The sequence below is a fragment of the Dicentrarchus labrax genome, unplaced genomic scaffold (genome assembly GCF_905237075.1).
Source record: "Dicentrarchus labrax unplaced genomic scaffold, dlabrax2021, whole genome shotgun sequence".
Lineage (NCBI taxonomy): Eukaryota > Metazoa > Chordata > Actinopteri > Moronidae > Dicentrarchus > Dicentrarchus labrax.
This window is the reverse complement of record NW_026136708.1, coordinates 3886674-3906148: the sequence shown is the minus strand read 5'-3', so window position 1 is coordinate 3906148 and position 19475 is coordinate 3886674. Positions and strand designations below refer to the sequence as shown.

At 38.2% G+C, this 19475-nt stretch overlaps 3 protein-coding genes across 4 annotated transcripts in view; all 3 read left to right on the top strand.

The window, feature by feature from the left end:
- Window positions 1–7536: 7536 nt before the first annotated feature.
- Window positions 7537–8795, top strand: LOC127368543 (trace amine-associated receptor 1-like). The gene has a single exon (XM_051409460.1). The coding sequence runs from the start codon at window positions 7659–7661 to the stop codon at window positions 8499–8501; it is 843 nt and encodes a 280-aa protein (XP_051265420.1). The 5' UTR covers window positions 7537–7658; the 3' UTR covers window positions 8502–8795.
- An 8100-nt stretch (window positions 8796–16895) lies between these two features.
- Window positions 16896–19475, top strand: part of LOC127368528 (trace amine-associated receptor 1-like) — a 40086-nt gene continuing 37506 nt past the window's right edge. For both annotated transcript variants that reach the window (XM_051409443.1, XM_051409444.1), the window contains exon 1: window positions 16896–16957. In XM_051409443.1, the coding sequence (XP_051265403.1) occupies window positions 16932–16957 (26 nt within the window). In that variant the 5' untranslated portion in view covers window positions 16896–16931. The remainder of the gene's footprint in view (window positions 16958–19475) is intronic.
- Window positions 16932–18773, top strand: LOC127368526 (trace amine-associated receptor 1-like). The gene has a single exon (XM_051409439.1). The coding sequence runs from the start codon at window positions 16932–16934 to the stop codon at window positions 17919–17921; it is 990 nt and encodes a 329-aa protein (XP_051265399.1). The 3' UTR covers window positions 17922–18773.

Genomic DNA, 19475 nt, shown 5'->3' with positions numbered 1-19475 from the left:
TTCAGTTATTTGAAGTTACACTTGTATGCAGCATTTCTCCAAACTTACTTAAAATGTGTGAACAGAATTTATCTGAATAAAGTTACCTTATTCAGACAGCAACAGCTGTAAAAACATTGTGACTAACATCAAATCTTTACACTTTGGGCGATCATTAAGAATTATTTGGATGCATACTCGGGCATATATAACATATTCTATGTTATTTTAAGCTATTCTGAATCATAATGTTTACATTTCTATACTGACATAAAGTCACCTTAAAGAAAATAAGTCAATGGAACAAATTAAATTATATCGCAAATACTTAAAATACTGCACACATCTAAGTGCACTCAAACCAAGTGAGTTACTTCAACAACTCAGTTTTTAGTTAGATTTAATTCATGTGAATGAGTGACTCCAATTTTTTGTGAGGATTAAGTTATGTTAACTTACTTCTTTTATGAAATATGTTGTCACATCTTTATGGTCTTATTATGGCAGGTTGATAATAAGGAGTTGCAGTAATCCAGCCTAGAAGTTACAAATGCATGGACTAGATAGATAGATAGATAGACTTTATTAATCCCCGGAGGGAAATTGGGTCGTCATAGCAGGCAGGTACATTAAAATACAATAAAATGCAACAATAGGATAAAATGCTTAGATAGAAAAGATTTAAAAAAAAAATAGGTAGGTAAGGTGCAAAGAGTTGTAGTTGCAAGATGGTGGTATAGTACTGATGACATGATGGTAGTGTTATTTTAATAACAGTATATAATACAGTATATAATGATAATATTAATAATATTTATAATAATATAATGACAATATGTCTATATAATATGATGACTGAACAGATATACAAGTATACACATAGATATTATACATTAATATTGATATAATGTAAACATGTGTCATATATTAAGCCTGTGCAAGGTGTGCATACATACATACTGTAATATATATGCACAATATATATATATATAATATGTACACATATACATGCACAAGATATGATATGATATATAGCATATGTATGATAGATACTTGACTATACAAGAAGATATACATACAATAGATAATATCTTATTGTTATATAATAAAAATAATAACAATAAGAATAAAAGTATTATTATTATATATCACAACTATTATTATTATTATATAACAATAAGATAACAATAAGATATTATCTATTTTACTAGTTTCTATGGATCTTTCTGTGACAGGATGTGTCAGAATTTGCAATGTTACGTAAGTGGAAAAAAGGCAGTCCTAGAAGTTTGCTTTATATGGGTGGGAGTTAGAGGACATATCCGGATCAAAGATAATGCAAAGCTCCCTGATGGTAGTGCTGGAGGCTAAGGTAATACCATCTAGAGTAACAATATCTTTAGATAAAGAGTTTCGGAGATGTTTAGGCCCAAGTACAAGAACTTGAGTTTAGTTTGAGTTAACATCAGAAAATTGCAGGACATCCAGATTTGTATGTCCTTAAGTCATCCTTATACTTTAGCTAATTGAAAATTTCATCAGGCTTGATCGATGGATATAACTCAAAAATGAGAAAAAAATGCAAAAATGGTGTCTATTAAATGTTTTCCATAAGGATTTTTTTAACACTATATACACATGAGGACGAAATTATTAGCCCCCCTATGAAAATTTCATTTTTTAAAAGTATTTACCAAGCGCTATTTTACTTTGCACACAGAAACTAAATTATTTCACAAAATACAAAAACTACCAGGGTCAAAATTATTAGCCCCCCTGATGCTAATAGTCAATTGTGTAACCTTTTTGCTGGATAACAGCCTGCAGTCGTTTGTTGTAGTTTTCAACAAGTCTCTGACACATTATCCTGAGGAATCCAAGCCCATTCTTCTTTGGCATATCTCTCAAGCTCCTCCAGATTTGATTGCCTTTTGGCATGGACCTTGGTCTTCAGTTCGCCCCACAGATTTTCAATTGGGTTCAAGTCAGGGCTTTGTGCAGGCCAGTCAATAACGTTCTTCGGGAGGTAGTTCTTTACCAGGAGCGACGTATGTTTTGGGTTGTTATCGTGTTGGAAGACAAAGCGACGACCCAGACCCAGTTTTGCTGCTGACTGCTTAAGGTTTTCTTTCAAAATCTTCACATAACCTTTTTTCTTCATGATTCCTTCCACCTTGACGAGATTCCCAGTTCCAGATGCACTGAAGCATCCCCACAGCATAATACTCCCACCACCGTGTTTCACTGTGGGGACGGTGTTCTTTGGGTTATACGCCTCTCCCTTCTTTCTCCAAACATAAGCAATGTCTCTATGGTCAAAGAGCTCTATTTTCATCTCATCTGAGCAAAGGACATGCTTCCAGTATGCATAATCTTTCTCCAGGTTGTCGTTAGCATACTTCAGTCTGGCTTGAAGGTGTCTCTTCTGCAGAAGTGGAGTTTTTCTTGGTCTGCAACCTCGCAGTCCATTCCTGTGCAGAGCTCTAGTGATTGTCTTCTTTGAGACTACAATTCCCGACTTCGCTAAGTCATTCACTAGTGTCTTGGCACTTGTTCTGGGGTCTATAGACACATCTCTCACTAGTTTTCTTTCCAGGGTCTTTGAAATCTTTCGCTTCCTACCTCTGCCAGGCTTGTTCTGTACTGTGTGGCTCTCTTTGAATTTCTTGATGATACTTCTCACTCCAGTTCTTGACACTTGGAAACACTGTGATAACTTTGTATATCCTTCTCCTGCTTTGTGAGCATCGACAATTCTTTTTCTTGGGTCTAAACTGATTTCTGTTGTTTTTGGCATGATGCTTTCTCAAGTAACAGCTCAAACCCTTACTCAAGTTTTTATACTGTGTGTAAACTAGGAGATAACCCTCAGTTTTGAATTGATTTTACAAGCTTTGAGCATTACAAAGTTAAAGCACAGCATTGCACAACAGTGGTTTGTGCTATGGCTCAATAAAAAGGTCAGTTAAGGGGGCTAATAATTTTGACCCTGGTAGTTTTTGGTTTTTGTGAAACTATTTTGTTTCTGTGTGCAAAGTAAAATAATCTAAGCATCCAAAATAAAATTAGGATGTTTGAAAAAGCTATGTTAAACATTCTTTGCTCTGTTTAATAGCACTTGGGAAATACTTAAAAAAAAAAAGGAACTTTTCATAGGGGGCTAATAATTTCGTCCTCATGTGTATGCGTGCATATCTTTGCATAACTTGTTATGAGTTCATTGATATCAATAACCCCTAACCCATGTAAGTGAAAAAAGGCAGTCCTAAAAGTTTGCTTCATGTGGGAGTTAAAGGACATATCCGTTTTTATGTCCTCAAGGCATGCTTGTAACTAATTGTTCATTTCATCAGGCTTGATCGATAGATATAACTGGATATAAAAAGTTTTTTTTAAATAGGAAAAATGCAAAAATTGTGTTCATTAAATGTTTTTCATATGAATTTTTTAAACACTGTATATGTGTGCATGTCATTGACATTTTACTTGTTATGAGTTCATTGACACGAAATACCTTTGTGTTCCTTCTGGTTTCTGAGATACAGCCAATTGATCATCAAACTATATTTAATGTCTTTGGGCACAAGGGACAGCTGTTTTTTCCTAAAATGGTAGAAAATGCCTAAGAATAAGCAATACAAATATTTTCAGTACACACATGCAACAGGCTCCTATCTTTATATTCAACATAAAGTTGCACACAACTTTTATTTGCCAAAAAGCAGGTAAAAACATTCACTTGGCTCCATTAGTTAAACCGGTTTTAATGGCCATTAAACCAATGAAAGTGTGTCTGTTTACTTCTGTTAAACCTTAGATCTTGTTCTTTTTAGGCAACGTCTTTTATATATTGAATGAAACTTGGATATATTGAATGAATGCTGAATAGTCAAGATAGTCATGCCTATTCAAGCACCATTTCAATCTGGAAGGGCACATTCCCCACCAGATTTTTGATATCTTGATTTTTTTATTATTATTTTTTTATAATATGTAATCAGTCATTTTATACACAGGCCCGGTTCTACAAGCATGCAAACATACAAACACCCTGAGTTTAATTATTTGCACTCTTAATGTCAAGCAAGTTGGTCTTATAACACACAGACAGTATAGGCTTCTCCATGCGCACCTTCTAATTTGGTCCATATACTGTATGTTCAGCAGCGCAACCTGCCAAAATGAAAGTTGGATGAGGCTATGATAAGACCTGGTAACCAGACGTCTCCTTCATTAAAAGCAGAATATCGAGTTATATCCAACCAGTCTGATGTGTGTAGAGCTCTGTATGGTTATATTGAAGCAGTCTACTGTTTTTTTTAGGTGATTTAATGAAGGTATACTCAGCGAACAGTCGTGCGTAAAGACACTGCCCTCTTAACATATCCGTCCATGCCTTCAGATGGTGCAGTGACTTCATGAACGGAAGGAGAAGCTTTTATACAATATAAAGCAGTTGTGGACAGCAGATACTGTAAGAATTGTCCACATTCATTCATAGATCAGTGACTGTTTTACCGACTTTCCTGCTTTAACCACATTAAACCTTTTGCTGCTTTCTATGCATTGTGTTTGAACATTTATGTTAATTATCTCTTCATCAGTTAGGACTGCTTCTTACAGATTCAATGCAGGCTCACTCCAACACTTCTTGCAGTAACATCCTTATGGAATAATATTAGGCTGGTATCGAAAACACAGATGGTGCAGTGCCTTGATCACGTGACATTTCATTCCATATATTAAAACTTCATTCCATATAGTCAGACTTTTATTCCATATATTTTAATTTCATATTATAAATAATTCATAAATGGCAATCCATAATATAGATGGGCTTTTATTGCCTTTACTTAATAGTTACAGGAAGGGGCAGAGAGAGCATGTTTCCATTTTGTAAATAGGCCTACTCACAGCTATCAGTCTATCAGCTATCAATGCTCCCACATGTCTGTTGAATATTTTGTTTTAATGCATCAAGAAATTCTGAGATCCAGAATTTTTAGCACATGACACATTCAAAGAACTAAAAGTGAGGCTATCTTGGCTTCTGCTGCTTTGGTTTCTTACTTTAATCGGTTACTTGTGAGTCCTCCAACTTTACAGCACTCTAATACTAAATTAGACTAGTACCCCTTTAACCCTCATAATACCTTCCCATTGACTATGCAGTTGTGTTCCTCCATCATGAATTTGACCCCAGTCTGGTTTGACTTGTTTCAAAAACATAGGGTATGCATTATGATCCAATACTGTGTTTCACCTTATTAGTCAACTCAATACCAACTCATTAACACCAAGCTTGACCCAAATTTCTTTAATTTAGGGTCAGTAAACCTCATTTATGCGAAATTATGTTGCGTTTTTTGTTTAAAAAAAAGCTAAAAATCTGAATAGTTTTGACTATAGTTAATATAATAGGAATATATGTTGACTGATAATCACAGTCCGGTATATGTCAAAGTTTAGTCAGGACTACGTTTTGAAAGCATTTAATTTTTTTCAATAGTGACAAATAATGACACCTGTTGTCATTCAGGGTGTGTGTGTGTATTTGTGGTGTGTGTGTGTGTGTATGTTATATGCGTGTGTGTGCGTTATATGTAGGGATGGGAATTGAAAACTGGTTCTTCTTCAGAACCGGTGCCCACTGAATTGATTCCTTGGAACAGTTAGCATGTCTGCTTAACGATTCCGCTTATCGGTTCCGCTTGTTGCAAATGCGTCATGACGTCACACACGCGCTGCGTTGTTTTGGTTCAGAACGCAGTGAACATGGCGTCAAGGCAGAACTGCTCTTAAGTTTGGTTATATTTCACGCGAAAAGATGACAATATGGTCACTTGCAACACTTGTAAAGTTTCCATTTCGTCAAAGGGGGAACTACCTCCAATATGCAGAAACATTTGGCCACACAGCATCAATTCATTTGCAGGACTGTCACGTGTTTGATACACTACTACCTAGCGACACAAGTGAGTTAAGCCGCATGGCAGCTAACGGGATGCCATCTGTTATCAATGCCGAAAGTAACTTTAAATGACATGATCATTTTCTGCACAAAAAATATTATACTTATTGGCTAAAAATGTGTGTCAAAATAAGTAATTTCACTGGTTACATGTTCTTGTGGTGACCTATCAACGCATGGCTAATTTTAATATTCAAATGAGCCATGTGTTGATTCCAATAGGGCTCACCCAGGCTGTCAATCAAGTTCTCAGCACAGAGAACTTAATGTTACCCTTTATCTATCCAGATAAAAACATTAAGAACAGTTTCTGTATGATGTTTATTAGACCTATGTAATCTGAACTGGAGGGCAAGTTGTCATGAGCTGTATCTTGTATATTTATTATTAGCTATGTGGTATGTGTATGCACCTTTATGTAATCTGGTGGAAAAACATTAAAATTTAAAACCGGATCACACCAAACAAATACCTGCTTGCGTGTCCCCGTGTATGCAAAGTGTCCTCCTTTTTGATGTGAAGGAAATGGCCAGTCTATTTCAGTCTGTGTTTTTAGTTTTTATGGCACATAATGGAAGTTGGGCTTAAAAAGCCAAACATTGATTTTTTTGTCTGGACCAATTAATGTAAAAATTAACAATTTCCTAATCCTAAAGCACTCTTTGATAATCTTTCAAGGCACACAATAGTGTGCCATGGCATACTGGCTGAGAAACACTGCCCTAGGCTATGGGTCCCTGGACTTGACTTTGAGAAGTAGCTCACCTACTTTTAGGTTTTTTCTGAGGTTGCTACACATAATTTGTGTATACTCTGTGCTGTGTCTTCTGATCAGATATTAAAGCGAGTTAATACAAACAAACAAATTTGTACTTATCCCCTCACCCAATGAGAATCGATAAGAGAATCGATAAGGAATCGGATCGATAAGCAGTATCGATAATGGAATCGGAATTGTTAAATTCTTATCAATTCCCATCCCTAGTTATATGCGCTCTGTGTGTGTGTTTGCACAGTGTAACCCAATGGCCCTTCTGGGGTCAAATTACGGTAGGGAAGAACACAAGTGTTCTAAAGTTCAATCAAACACCCACAATTCAGTGAAAGTGGTCAAAATTGATTTTATGTGGAGCTCCCATACCATGGAACGATCCATGTAATTTTGGTGAAATTAGATACAAAAATGCCATATTTATGACATAAAGAACATTAAAAATCGGGTTCCATGACCCCAAGCCATTATGAGGGCCCTTTCATCACTGCTTGCAGCTTAATTTTAATTTGTCTTTTGTGGATCCTCCAACTTTATAGCACTGGAATACAAAATTACACTAGTACCCCTTTAAGAGGCTCCCTTGACAGTGATCTTCACTACGATAGGCTAGTGAGCCCAGAATAATAACCAAATATACTGCTCAGTGGAACAGAGAGCAAGGACTACCATCAGTACAGATGCACTAACCAGGATTGACAGGCATGGTATGAAACATACAGAGCATTAATATTAACTGAAAGGTTCTCTCTACAGAAAATCAGACACTGTTCATTTTCTTGATTTCATGGAAGCTGAATTCTTTGTCAACAGGTCTGATGATGTTTTTGAGGACAAAAATGTTTGTAATGAATCAGAAAACGTATCTGGTATGAGCGCACTCACCACCAGCACATATTTATATGTAGTTTAGTTGGCTCTTTATCAGTTCTTATAATGTGTGGAAATCTTCTTTTAATAACCTCCATCATTTACTTCAAACAGCTCCACACTCCTACAAACTACCTCATCCTGTCTCTCGCTGTAGCTGACCTGCTTGTTGGGGTTGTTGTTTTGCCTTTTACCACAGTACTGGCTGTGAGCTCTTGTTGGTATCTTGAAGATTTACTCTGTAAGATACGAGGCAGCTTTGATATCTTTCTGTGCACATCTTCTATTTGGAATTTGTGCTTTATTTCTGTTGACAGATATTATGCAGTGTGTCAGCCTCTGAGGTACAGAACTAAAATAAATGTCCGTGTTATTGTGATCATGATCCTGGTGAGCTGGACTGTTTCTGCTATAAATGGAATTAGCATCACAATTTTGGGAGTGAACCAAGGACAATCTAATAGAAAGTGTGTATTTTACATTACAATAAGTTTAGCAATTATGGGAATTGTTTCAGGGTTTTATCTCCCAGCTATCACAATGTTCAGTATCTACTTAAAGATTCTGATGGTGGCACAGAGACAGGCACACAGCATCCAGAACACAACCTGTCAGAGCACAAAATCTGAAATTAAGAAGGAGAGAAAGGCCACCAAAACTCTGGCTATTGTAATGGGAGTTTTTCTCATCTGTTGGACTCCTTACTTTCTTTGTATGACCTTTAACCCTTTGAGTAATTACACAATACCTGTTGCTGTGATTGCAGCATTTAAGTGGCTTGGATGGTCAAATTCAATGCTCAATCCATTGATCTATGCTTTCTTTTACAGCTGGTTTCGATCAGCTTTCAGAATGATAATTTCTGGGAAAATATTTAAAGGTGATTTCACTCATTCTAAGCTCTTTTGACTCATTATTTGAAGTGCTGAAATGTTAGCGATATCATCATCATTGATTTTTATCTTTACCACTGCAAGTCATCTATATACATACAAATGTCACTGTACTATGCATGAAGTATCTACCTGTACTACTCACAGCACGGGTATGTGTACGAGTGCATATACAACTGTATGTACGGTAATTTCAATATGAATGTCTGGAAATAAATGTAGGATCCACATATCTCACTGTTTGCCTCATTTATTGTATGTATTTATTTATGGATGCTGCATCTGTATGTAGAATACAGGAGTACATCAGTGAATTTCTGTCCTTGTGAACAAAGCTTTAACCTGTAAGGAATTAATGAATGGTGAAATGCTCTTTCTGTTACACTGGTTTTGTTTTGGCTACAGATGGCAATGGAATGAAGACAAAGATGGAACTTTCGTCCTTGATATTGATAACTGATATTAACGTTTATCATTTAATATCTTAATATGTAATTTTAGAAGCAACGTGTACATTGTCCAAAACATTATGACGATTACACTGAAGAGGGATAACCACTAAGTGTCACAGCACAAAAATCGCTTAAGGAAAAAGCGGTTGTTTTTTGTCTCTGTCGGTACACATATTCATGATAAAATAACAAATCTATGGATGTTATGGATGGATGTTCACAGAGGTGTCACTGTCTCATAAACTGTTTTTTCCTGCATGAGAAAAGTTCAAATAACCAAAGAGCTAATAGCAAAATCGCCAAGCTTTAAGGAAAAGAAAACACAGAACTCAAATTTGTCATCAGGCACAACATATGGGAGTTAACAAACACTGAGCAAAAATTTTAATGAATTAAAGCTGCAAACAGCAATGAATGTCTGCGTTGGGACATGCAGTAACTGTCCTACGCACCAGCATGTAATGCATAGATAGAAAATTTCATGTAAATCACATCAAAATTGTCACACAAGGCTTACTTCCTGTCTCCAGCGCAAATGTGAGTGAATATTGGTATGTAGATGTGTTCAGGGTGGGACTTTTATCAAACATGCAAAGTTTGAGATTGAACAAAGTACACTGAAGTTATGACAATTTCCTGCTTCATGGCGAAACATCAAAATTCAACCACTGTTGACACCAACAAATGGTACCGCTGTGATTTATCATGGCACCTACAATAGTGATCAACAGAACCTGAGGCACAGGTAAACACAAGTTTAGTAAGGATTCAGGTAATTCTGAGCTAGACTAGAGTTTTGACTAAACTGAACAATCTGGAGAAAACTGGTGTGTAGAGAGTGGTAACCTGGAACCTGAAAATGGATCAGAAGGAGGGCTGAGAGAGCTGGAAGAGACTCAACTGTGAAATGTAAGATGTAATCTAATGGTACTGGGTCACGGTGGAAACCTTACAGCAGTCCACAACAAATGGATTCAGTTAAAGTTGAATAATTTTTATCTTGTGAGGCTTATCAGTTACATCAGAAGTGAAGAGTGTTAACAAGAGCAAAGGACGGAACCAAAGGCTTTTCTCGATGGAAAAAATGTTTTTGGTCTCCTTCTGATTGGCTTCATGGTTTCTTGTTCTGATTGGTTGGATGACCCATCTATCACTATTTTGGGCTAATGTCAATCACCTTCAGTATTTTTGAAAGTGTTTGCCCTTTTCTTAACAGTTGTCAAGGACGCATTTCCAGAAGGTTTTGTGCAATAAACCACCTGGCACATCAGGTTCAAATATACTTGATAGCTTGTGTAGGTTAAATGTAAGTGTAAGATATAGCAGGGAAGAACTTCTGGACAGCAAAGTTCAACACAAACTTAAACATCGACTGCTGGACTTTGACTTTCTCCTACGCCTGGACCAAGCCAACTCCAGCCGGCAGGACACAGCAACTCTGATGCACCGATGAAGGAGACGAGGCAAGAGAGGTGGGTTACATGCCCTGCTGCTGGCTTATTTCTGCTCTCTTGAAAATAAGATGGACGAGCTGAGAACTAAGACTACAACTCAGCATGAGATAAGAGAATGTTGTGCTCTTATTTTCACTGAGACCTGGCTTTCGGACAGCGCGCCAAACTCGGATCTCCTGCTCCACACACTAAATCCACCGTGGAGACCGCACAGAGGTCTCGAAGAAGAGCAGGGGAGGCGGGGTTGTGTGTGTGTGTGTGTATATTAACAACAGATGGTGTGGGGATATGCAGGTTGTTAAAAAGCACTGTTCACTGGACATTTAACTTTCAATGCTGAAATGCAGAACCTTTTATCTACCGAGGGAGATCAGCGCTGCGTTACTTGCTGTTTGCATTCTGCAACAAGCCGATCACATGACAGCGCTGGGGATGCTACAGGACATCATCAGCAAGCAGGAGACTGCACACCCGGATGCCGTCTTCATCGTGGCTGGTGATTTTAAACACTGCAACCTCAGGAGTACCATCAACACGTAAGCTTTCCTACAAGGGAGAAGAATACTCTCGACCATGTGTACAGCAATGTGAAGGATGCCTACAAGGCTGTGCCTTGGCCGCACTTTGGACTATCAGACCACATCTCAGTGTTCCTCTACCCAGCCTAGAGACAACTCCACAAACAAGCTCCCCCAGTAAGTAACCCTATTAAACTGTGGAATGAAGAATCTGAACTGGTGCTTCAGGACTGCTTTAACAGTACGGACTGGGGTGTGTTTAAATCTGCTGCTGTGAGAAGCGACTGCACTGTGGACCTACAGGAATATGCTGTAGCTGTAACTGGCTACATTAGCATTTGCTAATTATCCCCACTAAACACTGCAAGACCTTCCCCAACACCAAACCCTGGATTAACCGTGAAGTGCGGTCAATGCTACGTGCTCGCTCTGCTGCATTTGTCTCAGATGACACTGAGGACTACAAAAAGGGCAGATATGACCTGCATAGATCAATCAGACAGGCCAAGAGACAATACAGACTGAAGCTGGAGGGATTTTACACCACTGCTGATCCACAGAGCATGTGGGAAGGTCTGCAACACATCACAGACTGCAAACAGAAGAGTTTGGTGCCTCAACCAGCAGAGTCACACTACCGGATGATCTCAACGAGTTCTACACTCATTTCGAGGCCCTCAACGCCAGCCGACAGGGAGAGACTGGACCACAGAGGGCCTACTGGACACACCGCTCTCTGTGTCACCGGTAGAGGTGCGCTCTGCTCTGAGGAGAACAAACCCACGGAAGGCAGCTGGCCCAGATCCCTATTGTATTTGCTGTTTCTTATTCTTCTTCTTACCTATTATTATTTTTAGCGCCTTTGACTGCGTTTTTGTCCCCCTTAACATATACGAAAACTCACTTTATTTGGCAAAGTGGTCAGGCCTGGTGAAAAATTTGATATTCTATGTGACGCTTTTGGGTCCACAACTAGGTGGCGCCACTATCCGCAAAAGTGCCTTTAGGCTAATAACTCCCGCATCATTTGTCGCACATTCAAAAACCTTGTATCCACGCGTTCTGTGAATGAAGCTGAATCTCCCCATATAGGCCACGCCCACTTCCGCCTTTAATTTTTTTTCGCTAGAGTGCGAAATATCCATAAGCTACTTTTTCGTGTTCCTCCTATGCGCTTTGTCCGATTCGCACAAGATTTTTCACGTTGCATCTATGTTCGCATTGTATTTGAACGAACTCCTCCTAGAGAATTCATCGCATCTGCTTCAAAATTTGTCAGTATGGTCAAAAAGTGGTGCTGATTAAAAGTTGTGCTAGTTGTGCATGTACGTTGAAGGGCGTGTCCATGGCATGCCATCAAACTTGGCCATTTTGAATTCCGTGCTAATTTTCAGTGAATTTTTTGCGTTGTATTTGAACAAACTCCTCCTAGAGAATTCATCGGCTCTACTTCAAAAATGGTCAGTACAGATAGGAAATGTTGCTGATTAAAAGTTGTGCTATTTGTGCATGTACATTAAAGGGCGTGTCCATGGCGTGGCATCAAAGTCAGCCATTTGGAATTTTTCTGTCATTTTCTTTGATTTTTCGTGTTGTATTTGAACAAACCCCTACGATGGAATTCATCGGATCAACTTTAAAATTGGTCAATACAGTTAAAAAATACTGCTGATCAAAAGTTGTGCTGTTTGTGACTGCATATCGAACTGCGTGCCCGTGACGACGTGTTGAATTTTGCCGATTGGCCATGAAACAGATAGTACTCAACTAACATGATAAACTCATGTCCACTAAACGTCACATATTCTGTAACACGTCCTCACAACTTTTGTGTACATGGTCCGATCTTAATGAAACTTCACGTGTTTGAAAACAGTCCTGCCTTGAACATGTCTACATGACAATATTCAGACATAGTAATAGCGCCACCTACTGGCAACAGAAAGTAAGCCCTGCGTGGCGATTCTGAACTGATTTACGTAAAATTTTCATGTTGTGGTCCGCACGTGTAACGACAGCACGTGACATGGCCGCAGCACACCCTGAGTTGCGTGGAGTGCGAGGTCCCGCCCAACGCTGCTTGCAGCCTTACTATTTTAGTTATATTTTATATTTTAATTTTTATATTTTAATCTTATATTTTAATGTTTACATTTCAACTTTATTCTATTTGTCTATTTGTGTGGTGTGTAAACAGAGTCAGGCAAAGTAAGATTTTCATTGTACGTATAAACCACTGAGTTTCTTACTGTACATATGACAATAAACCTCTTGAATCTTGAAAGCAACTTCTGGTGGCAAAAGTGTGCACCCACTAGGGGACCTGGGGATTGAGCAGAATCAGGACCATATAGGCGGGTAGGAGATCCATAACCAGGCTTAAGTTGACTGTGCTGAACTTCTCTCACAATGGATTGAATCTCCCAGGAAACATGCTGGTGAGGAGAGCACAAGGCTTTACATTTCTGGAACCAGGTCTGTAGTTGAGAGTAAACTTAAACCAATATTGCCCAATGTGAGTTAAGACATTACCCTACTGTTGTATCTAATGAAAAGGTAGAAATGAGAACAACCCTAGTTGTTTTATGGGATGAGGGTTTTGGCCACTTTGCTGTTGCTCAGATTTTGTCTGTATCTGCCTTCACCTGGCCACTCTCAATGATACAGACCTTTTTTGTGTTTGTAAACAGCTGACAGTTCTGTAGTAGCTAGCAGTGTTGCATTAACTCAAAGATGTCCCATATTATTATACTAACACCCTTTCTAAACTGTTGTTAGTTAACTGCAGTAAGAATCCTGTCTATTTGGACCATTGGCTCCATGATACTAACTAGCTTGCCGTTTACAAATCACCAAATTAGCCAGCGCAATGAAGCAAACAACGCCAGACCTACGCCACGCAGCCGAGCTACAGACAGCTGGTCAACCACATCTTAGACTACACTTGGCTACCCCTGCCTTGCATCGCACTTTACTAACGCAGTTACTAGTTATACACCTTTGCATCCTTGCATAATTTATTGTTGGATAAAATCAACATAAATTGTCTTAGCTAATACAAGTTATTATTGCTAGCAATATTGCCAGACCGGACCAGGGCCACAGGAATGGTGCAATTAGTTACACAAGAGAAAAATCTGCCATGTAAAGCACTAGCTGTATCCAAAAAAACTTCCTCTTCATCCTTTGTTTATTTGGCCGGCTAAAAACACCATGACGTGAAATTTCCATAGTGATCAGGATGAACAAAAAGTAATTTTCAACACAAATTAAACAAAACAGACTTGCAACCAGAGCATGTGAGCGGAGCAGACCGAGTGAAAATTTTCACTTCTTGCTCACAGACCTGTCAATTTGCGCCGCTCGTCAGCTCCGCCTGGCTCTGCGCATTCTCCGCTCCTCTCCCCTCCACTCCATCATGAATTTTATCCCGCTCCACTCGCTCACCACAAAAAAAAACCCTGCATTGTACAACCCTCACCTGCAATCTTCTATTCACAAATAAAACATGAGCTTGGCCGTTTTTCCCCAGACTACGTGTTTTCATTTCATTTAAAAAATACCACAACCCAACTCAACTAAGACATAAGGGTAATGTTTAATTTTTAAGCCGACAAAAACAGTGAGACCACAAGTTATTAATTTAAAATGTTTTATTTTTAAACCAATAGGATCAGGGGTTAGATGAATCAATAGGCACATTTAACTCAAATAAATAGGCTACAAAATGCAAGTTATCCCAGTTTTAAAACTAAATAAACTATTAGGCCAAGCCTATAATGTTGACTTGTAAATAAAACGTACTTGCCTTAAATACATTTTCCTTCCGTAGCGAGTTGACACATTATTAGCCAGTGTTTCTGCAAAAGCAGAAATGCCCATGGGAAGTGCAGTGTTGGTAAACAGGGATTTGATCTCACTGACAGCCGGGAGGATCATCCCTATGTTCCCCAGCTCCTTCTGCATTTTGTCTGTGAGGTCCGCCAGCAGTGCACATACGCTGACAAGGTGCCACGTCAGCTGACGCACTTCGTTTAGGGTGATGTTGACGGCGGTAGATTTGATCTTGCTTTACCATAACGGGTCTTTTTGGAACAACTGGAGGACCGACTGAATCATCCGCAGTTGGCTGCTCCATGGCGTTGTGCAAGCAGTCATGGGGCGTACTCCCAATCGGTCGGTTTCCTCGGTGTTCAAGCAGCTCTTGCGCACACTTTTCAATTCAATTCAATTCAAGTTTATTTGTATAGTGTCAATTCATAACAGAAGTTATCTCAGGACACTTTTCAAATAGAGCAGGTCTAGACCGAACTCTTTAAAACATTAATTACAGAGACCCAACAGTACCACCATGAGCAAGCACTTGGCGACAAGGGCAAGGAAAAACTGCCTGTTAAAAGGCAGAAACCTAGGACAGATCCTTCGGCTCTAGGTGGGTGGTCGTCTGCCTCGACCAGTTGGGGTGTGAGAGAGAGAGAGAGAGAGAGAGAGAGAAACAGACAGACAACAGTGACAACAGTAGCAACAAATGTCAGGACTTAAAAAATCTAAATACATCCTTAAATTTAAGCAGAATTGGACTGAACAGTTTCAGTTCCTGCTGGAAACCACACAAATATGCTCATACTCAGGGACACAGGAAGTTGAGAGAGAGCTCATGTGGACAAAAACTCTCTTTGATCATGAAGCTTGATGTTTTGAATGAAAGGTTACAAATGTGGCTATGTAAGATTAAAGTGTAATTACAACATTGGTAATATGGTCTCAACACCAACTGGAGTGAGAGTCAGACTGGCCACAGTGCTATGGCAGGAACAGTAAACTGGTAATCAGAGCTAACCAGCCATGAACAGCTACTATCTGACTCTTTAAGTCCACCAGAGCTTTTACAGTCACTAGAAGTACATTCACAGGTATTTGTAATTGTTTCTGTGTGGTACCTGTATTGTAGCTGTAGTGGAAAAATGCATTCAGGGATCAGGTTCTTTGATAATGAAGGAAACTATATTATGTTGTGTTATTCCATGTTTAATTTTAAAGGCGTTTAATTAGACGTCACAAATAGACATCCTTGGGAAAAAGGCTACATTCTTTGGGAAAGAGGCAATAGAGTGATTTTCTTTGTTCAAGTCAGTTGTATCATGGGACACCTCGGTTTGCTTGTATCCTGTGTGATGCAAAAAAATCTTGCACATGGAGTGAAATTGTCAATTCCCTTTGCTTTCTGTGAGCCTGTGTCACCATTCTGGGTACCTTCAGTGGTAGTTTGTGGTTTCTCACGAGAGTCAGGTGCATTGAGGCAAGAAAAATTCAACCACAACATAGCTGAGCTATCACACTTTCAAATCCTGCAATTCTGTCCATCTGTTTAATGACCAAGGTTGACTTGTGTTTTTGCCCATGCTCACTGTCCTTTTAACTGTTTTTTTTTCTCTCCTTCCTGATCCTGCCCCAGTATCAGCTTTAGCCAAAAAATATGACATGAAAAAGAAAATTCTCTTCTTGCTTCCTTTTAAAAACGACTCTCTGATTTGTGGGGAATCAGACCTTAAGAGTAACAGAGAAATAGCCAATCTGAGACTGTTTTGTAACTACTTAAAAACTCCTTATGTAAAGGTTCATGCTGATTCATGGCCCAGGATGAAATTGATCTCTATGTAATTGTGTAACTTAATTGTAATTGTGACATTTGAAATGTATTTGCTTAAAAACTAATTTCTTAAAGTTGTGCAAATTAATTTAAAAGTGATAATTTAAAATTGTGTATGGATTTAAGAGATTGGACACATGCATGAACATACACCTCTTGATCTACATGGAATACCACTCCCTTGAACATGATATGCAAATGAGCCTAGTATAATAAATCTAATCTGTGTGTGCTCAGTGGCACAGAGGGCAGGGACTCCCATCAGTACAGATGCACTAACCAGGGTTGATTACAGAGAACTAAAATGATCTGAAAGTCTCTCTACGGAAAACTAGACACTGTTCATTTTCTTGATTTAAGGATCACTTGTACATGGAACCTAAATTATTTGCCAACAGGTCTGATGATTTTTTTGAGGACAAACATTTCTGTAATCAATCAGAAAATGTATCTGGTATGAGCGCACTCACCACCACAACATATTTATTGTGTGTTTTTATTGGCTCTTTATCAGTTCTTATAATGTGTGGAAACCTTCTTTTAATAACCTCCATCATTTACTTCAAACAGCTCCACACTCCTACAAACTACCTCATCCTGTCTCTCGCAGTAGCTGACCTGCTTGTTGGGCTTACAGTTTTGCCTTTTAGCACAATACTGGCTGTGAGCTCTTGTTGGTATCTTGAAGATTTACTCTGTAAGGTTCGAAACAGCTTTGATATCTTTCTGTGTACATCTTCTATTTTGAATTTGTGCTCTATTTCTGTTGACAGATATTATGCAGTGTGTAAGCCTCTGAGGTACAGAGCTAAAATAAATGTCCATGTTATTGTGATCATGATCCTGGTGAGCTGGACTGTTTCTGCTATAAATGGAATTATCATGACATTTTTGGGAGTGAACAAAGGACAATCTAACAGGTGTGTTTTATTTCAGAATTTAAGTTCAGCAATTATGCCAATTGTTTTTGGGTTTTATTTCCCAGCTATTGTAATGGTCACTATCTACTTAAAGATTATGATGGTGGCACAGAGACAGGCACACAGCATCCACAACGCAACCTGTCAGAGCACAAAGTCTGAAATTAAGAAGGAGAGGAAGGCCACCAAAACTCTGGCTATTGTAATGGGAGTTTTCCTCATCTGTTGGACTCCTTTCTTTCTTTGTATGACCTTTAACCCTTTGAGTAATTACACAATACCTGTTGCTATGATTGCAGCATTTAAGTGGCTTGGATGGTCAAATTCAATGCTCAATCCATTGGTCTATGCTTTCTTTTACAGCTGGTTTCGATCAGCTTTCAGAATGATCATTTCTGGGAAAATCTTTCAAGGAGATTTCACTCATTCTAGGCTCTTTTGACTCATTATTTGAGAGCAAATGTCAGTAATATCTAGGGGTGGAAGGGTTCACAAAAAATCACAGTTTGGTTCATATTTCTGTTTTGGGGTCACAAACACTGTCTTTTTCATCATGTGTTACATTTATTTATTTGGCTTAAAATGTTGTTTGCATAGCCAGAATTCTAACTAGTAACATACAGAACATTCTCATGTCCTTATTAAAATAATAGGTTGTTTAATTAGTGCAAACAAAAATACTGCTTTAGTTTAACATAAAAACTGCAACATTATCAATCATATGCTGAACTTATACTCATCTATTGAAACTATTTGAAAGAAAAGGCTACATTAACCTTTTTCTAGTACATTAATTTCTCTTTTACTGTACTTACTTACTTAATTTACTACAGAACTCTCAAACTGCTTTAATCTGCTTATCTTGCTCCCTTCACTACTCTTTTCCACACATCCACACACCTATGATCTGTTCATTATGAAACTGAGACGGCATAAATCAGACCGTAGCGGCCAGCCATTGTCTATGATTGATCGGAAACACTGTCCCTTGTTTCTTTTCTTAAAATGCCTTTTTGACCTTATAGCCTGTTTTAAAGGAACTGAACAATACATACATGACCCGAACCTTGACTAGCAAACCAAATGATAGGGATGATTTTCCTGAACCATTCCACTCCTAGTCATATCATCATCAGTTTGGCATTTAAGATTTACATCTCTTTTCCACTGCATGCCATATATGTAGGACCTCATAGAAATGTACAACTTTAGATAGGAATACATATTCAACAGTACATATGGTAATCTCAATATAAATGTCTATAAAAAAATAAAGAAAAAAAGTAGGAATATATCACTTTGTTTGCCTGATTTACTGTATATATTCAGTTATAGATGCTGCATCTATACTCCTCGGCCATGTCGCTCCTCAAATGTTTGATTGGGTATGGTTATGCATGTACATATTTATATGTATATATGCATATATATATATATAGACATATATGTATGTTTGCATGTTGTTTGTAAAGCACTTTGTAATGCCGTGTTAAAAAGTGCTATATAAATAAAGCTTTACTTACTTAAACTGACCTGTTAATGAATGGTGAAATGATCTTTCTCTTACAGTAGTTTTCAGTTTAATCATGCTAAATATTAAATAGAGCAGGGTAACTGTAAAGTACTGAATAAGACTTTTTCATTTACATATTCTAAGATTTAAATCAATTTAAGCAGCAAATTTTCCACAATTTTATGAAGATTACACTGAATAATGATAAAATCTAGGCTTCACTGTACAAAAATAGTACAAAGTGTCTGAGTTTGGTCTCAGTGTATCCTATCAATGTATTCATGACACAAACATAACAAATATAAGGATATGGGCTTCAGCATCTTTTATTGTATAAGCATTTTTTTTGCAGTTCTCATTCTCTCTGTTTTGACACTTGCACACAGATGCTCTGAATCTAAGCAGACTAAGCAGAGCACCTGTCTGCTTTTGTGGTCCATGATGATCATCGCTATTTACTCTGTCCACAACTGTATAATTAAA

Coding starts and splice junctions, on each gene's coding strand:
- LOC127368526 (XM_051409439.1), top strand. CDS start 16,932: ATGGAACCTAAATTATTTGCCAACAGGTCTGATGATTTTTTTGAGGAC.
- LOC127368543 (XM_051409460.1), top strand. CDS start 7,659: ATGTGTGGAAATCTTCTTTTAATAACCTCCATCATTTACTTCAAACAG.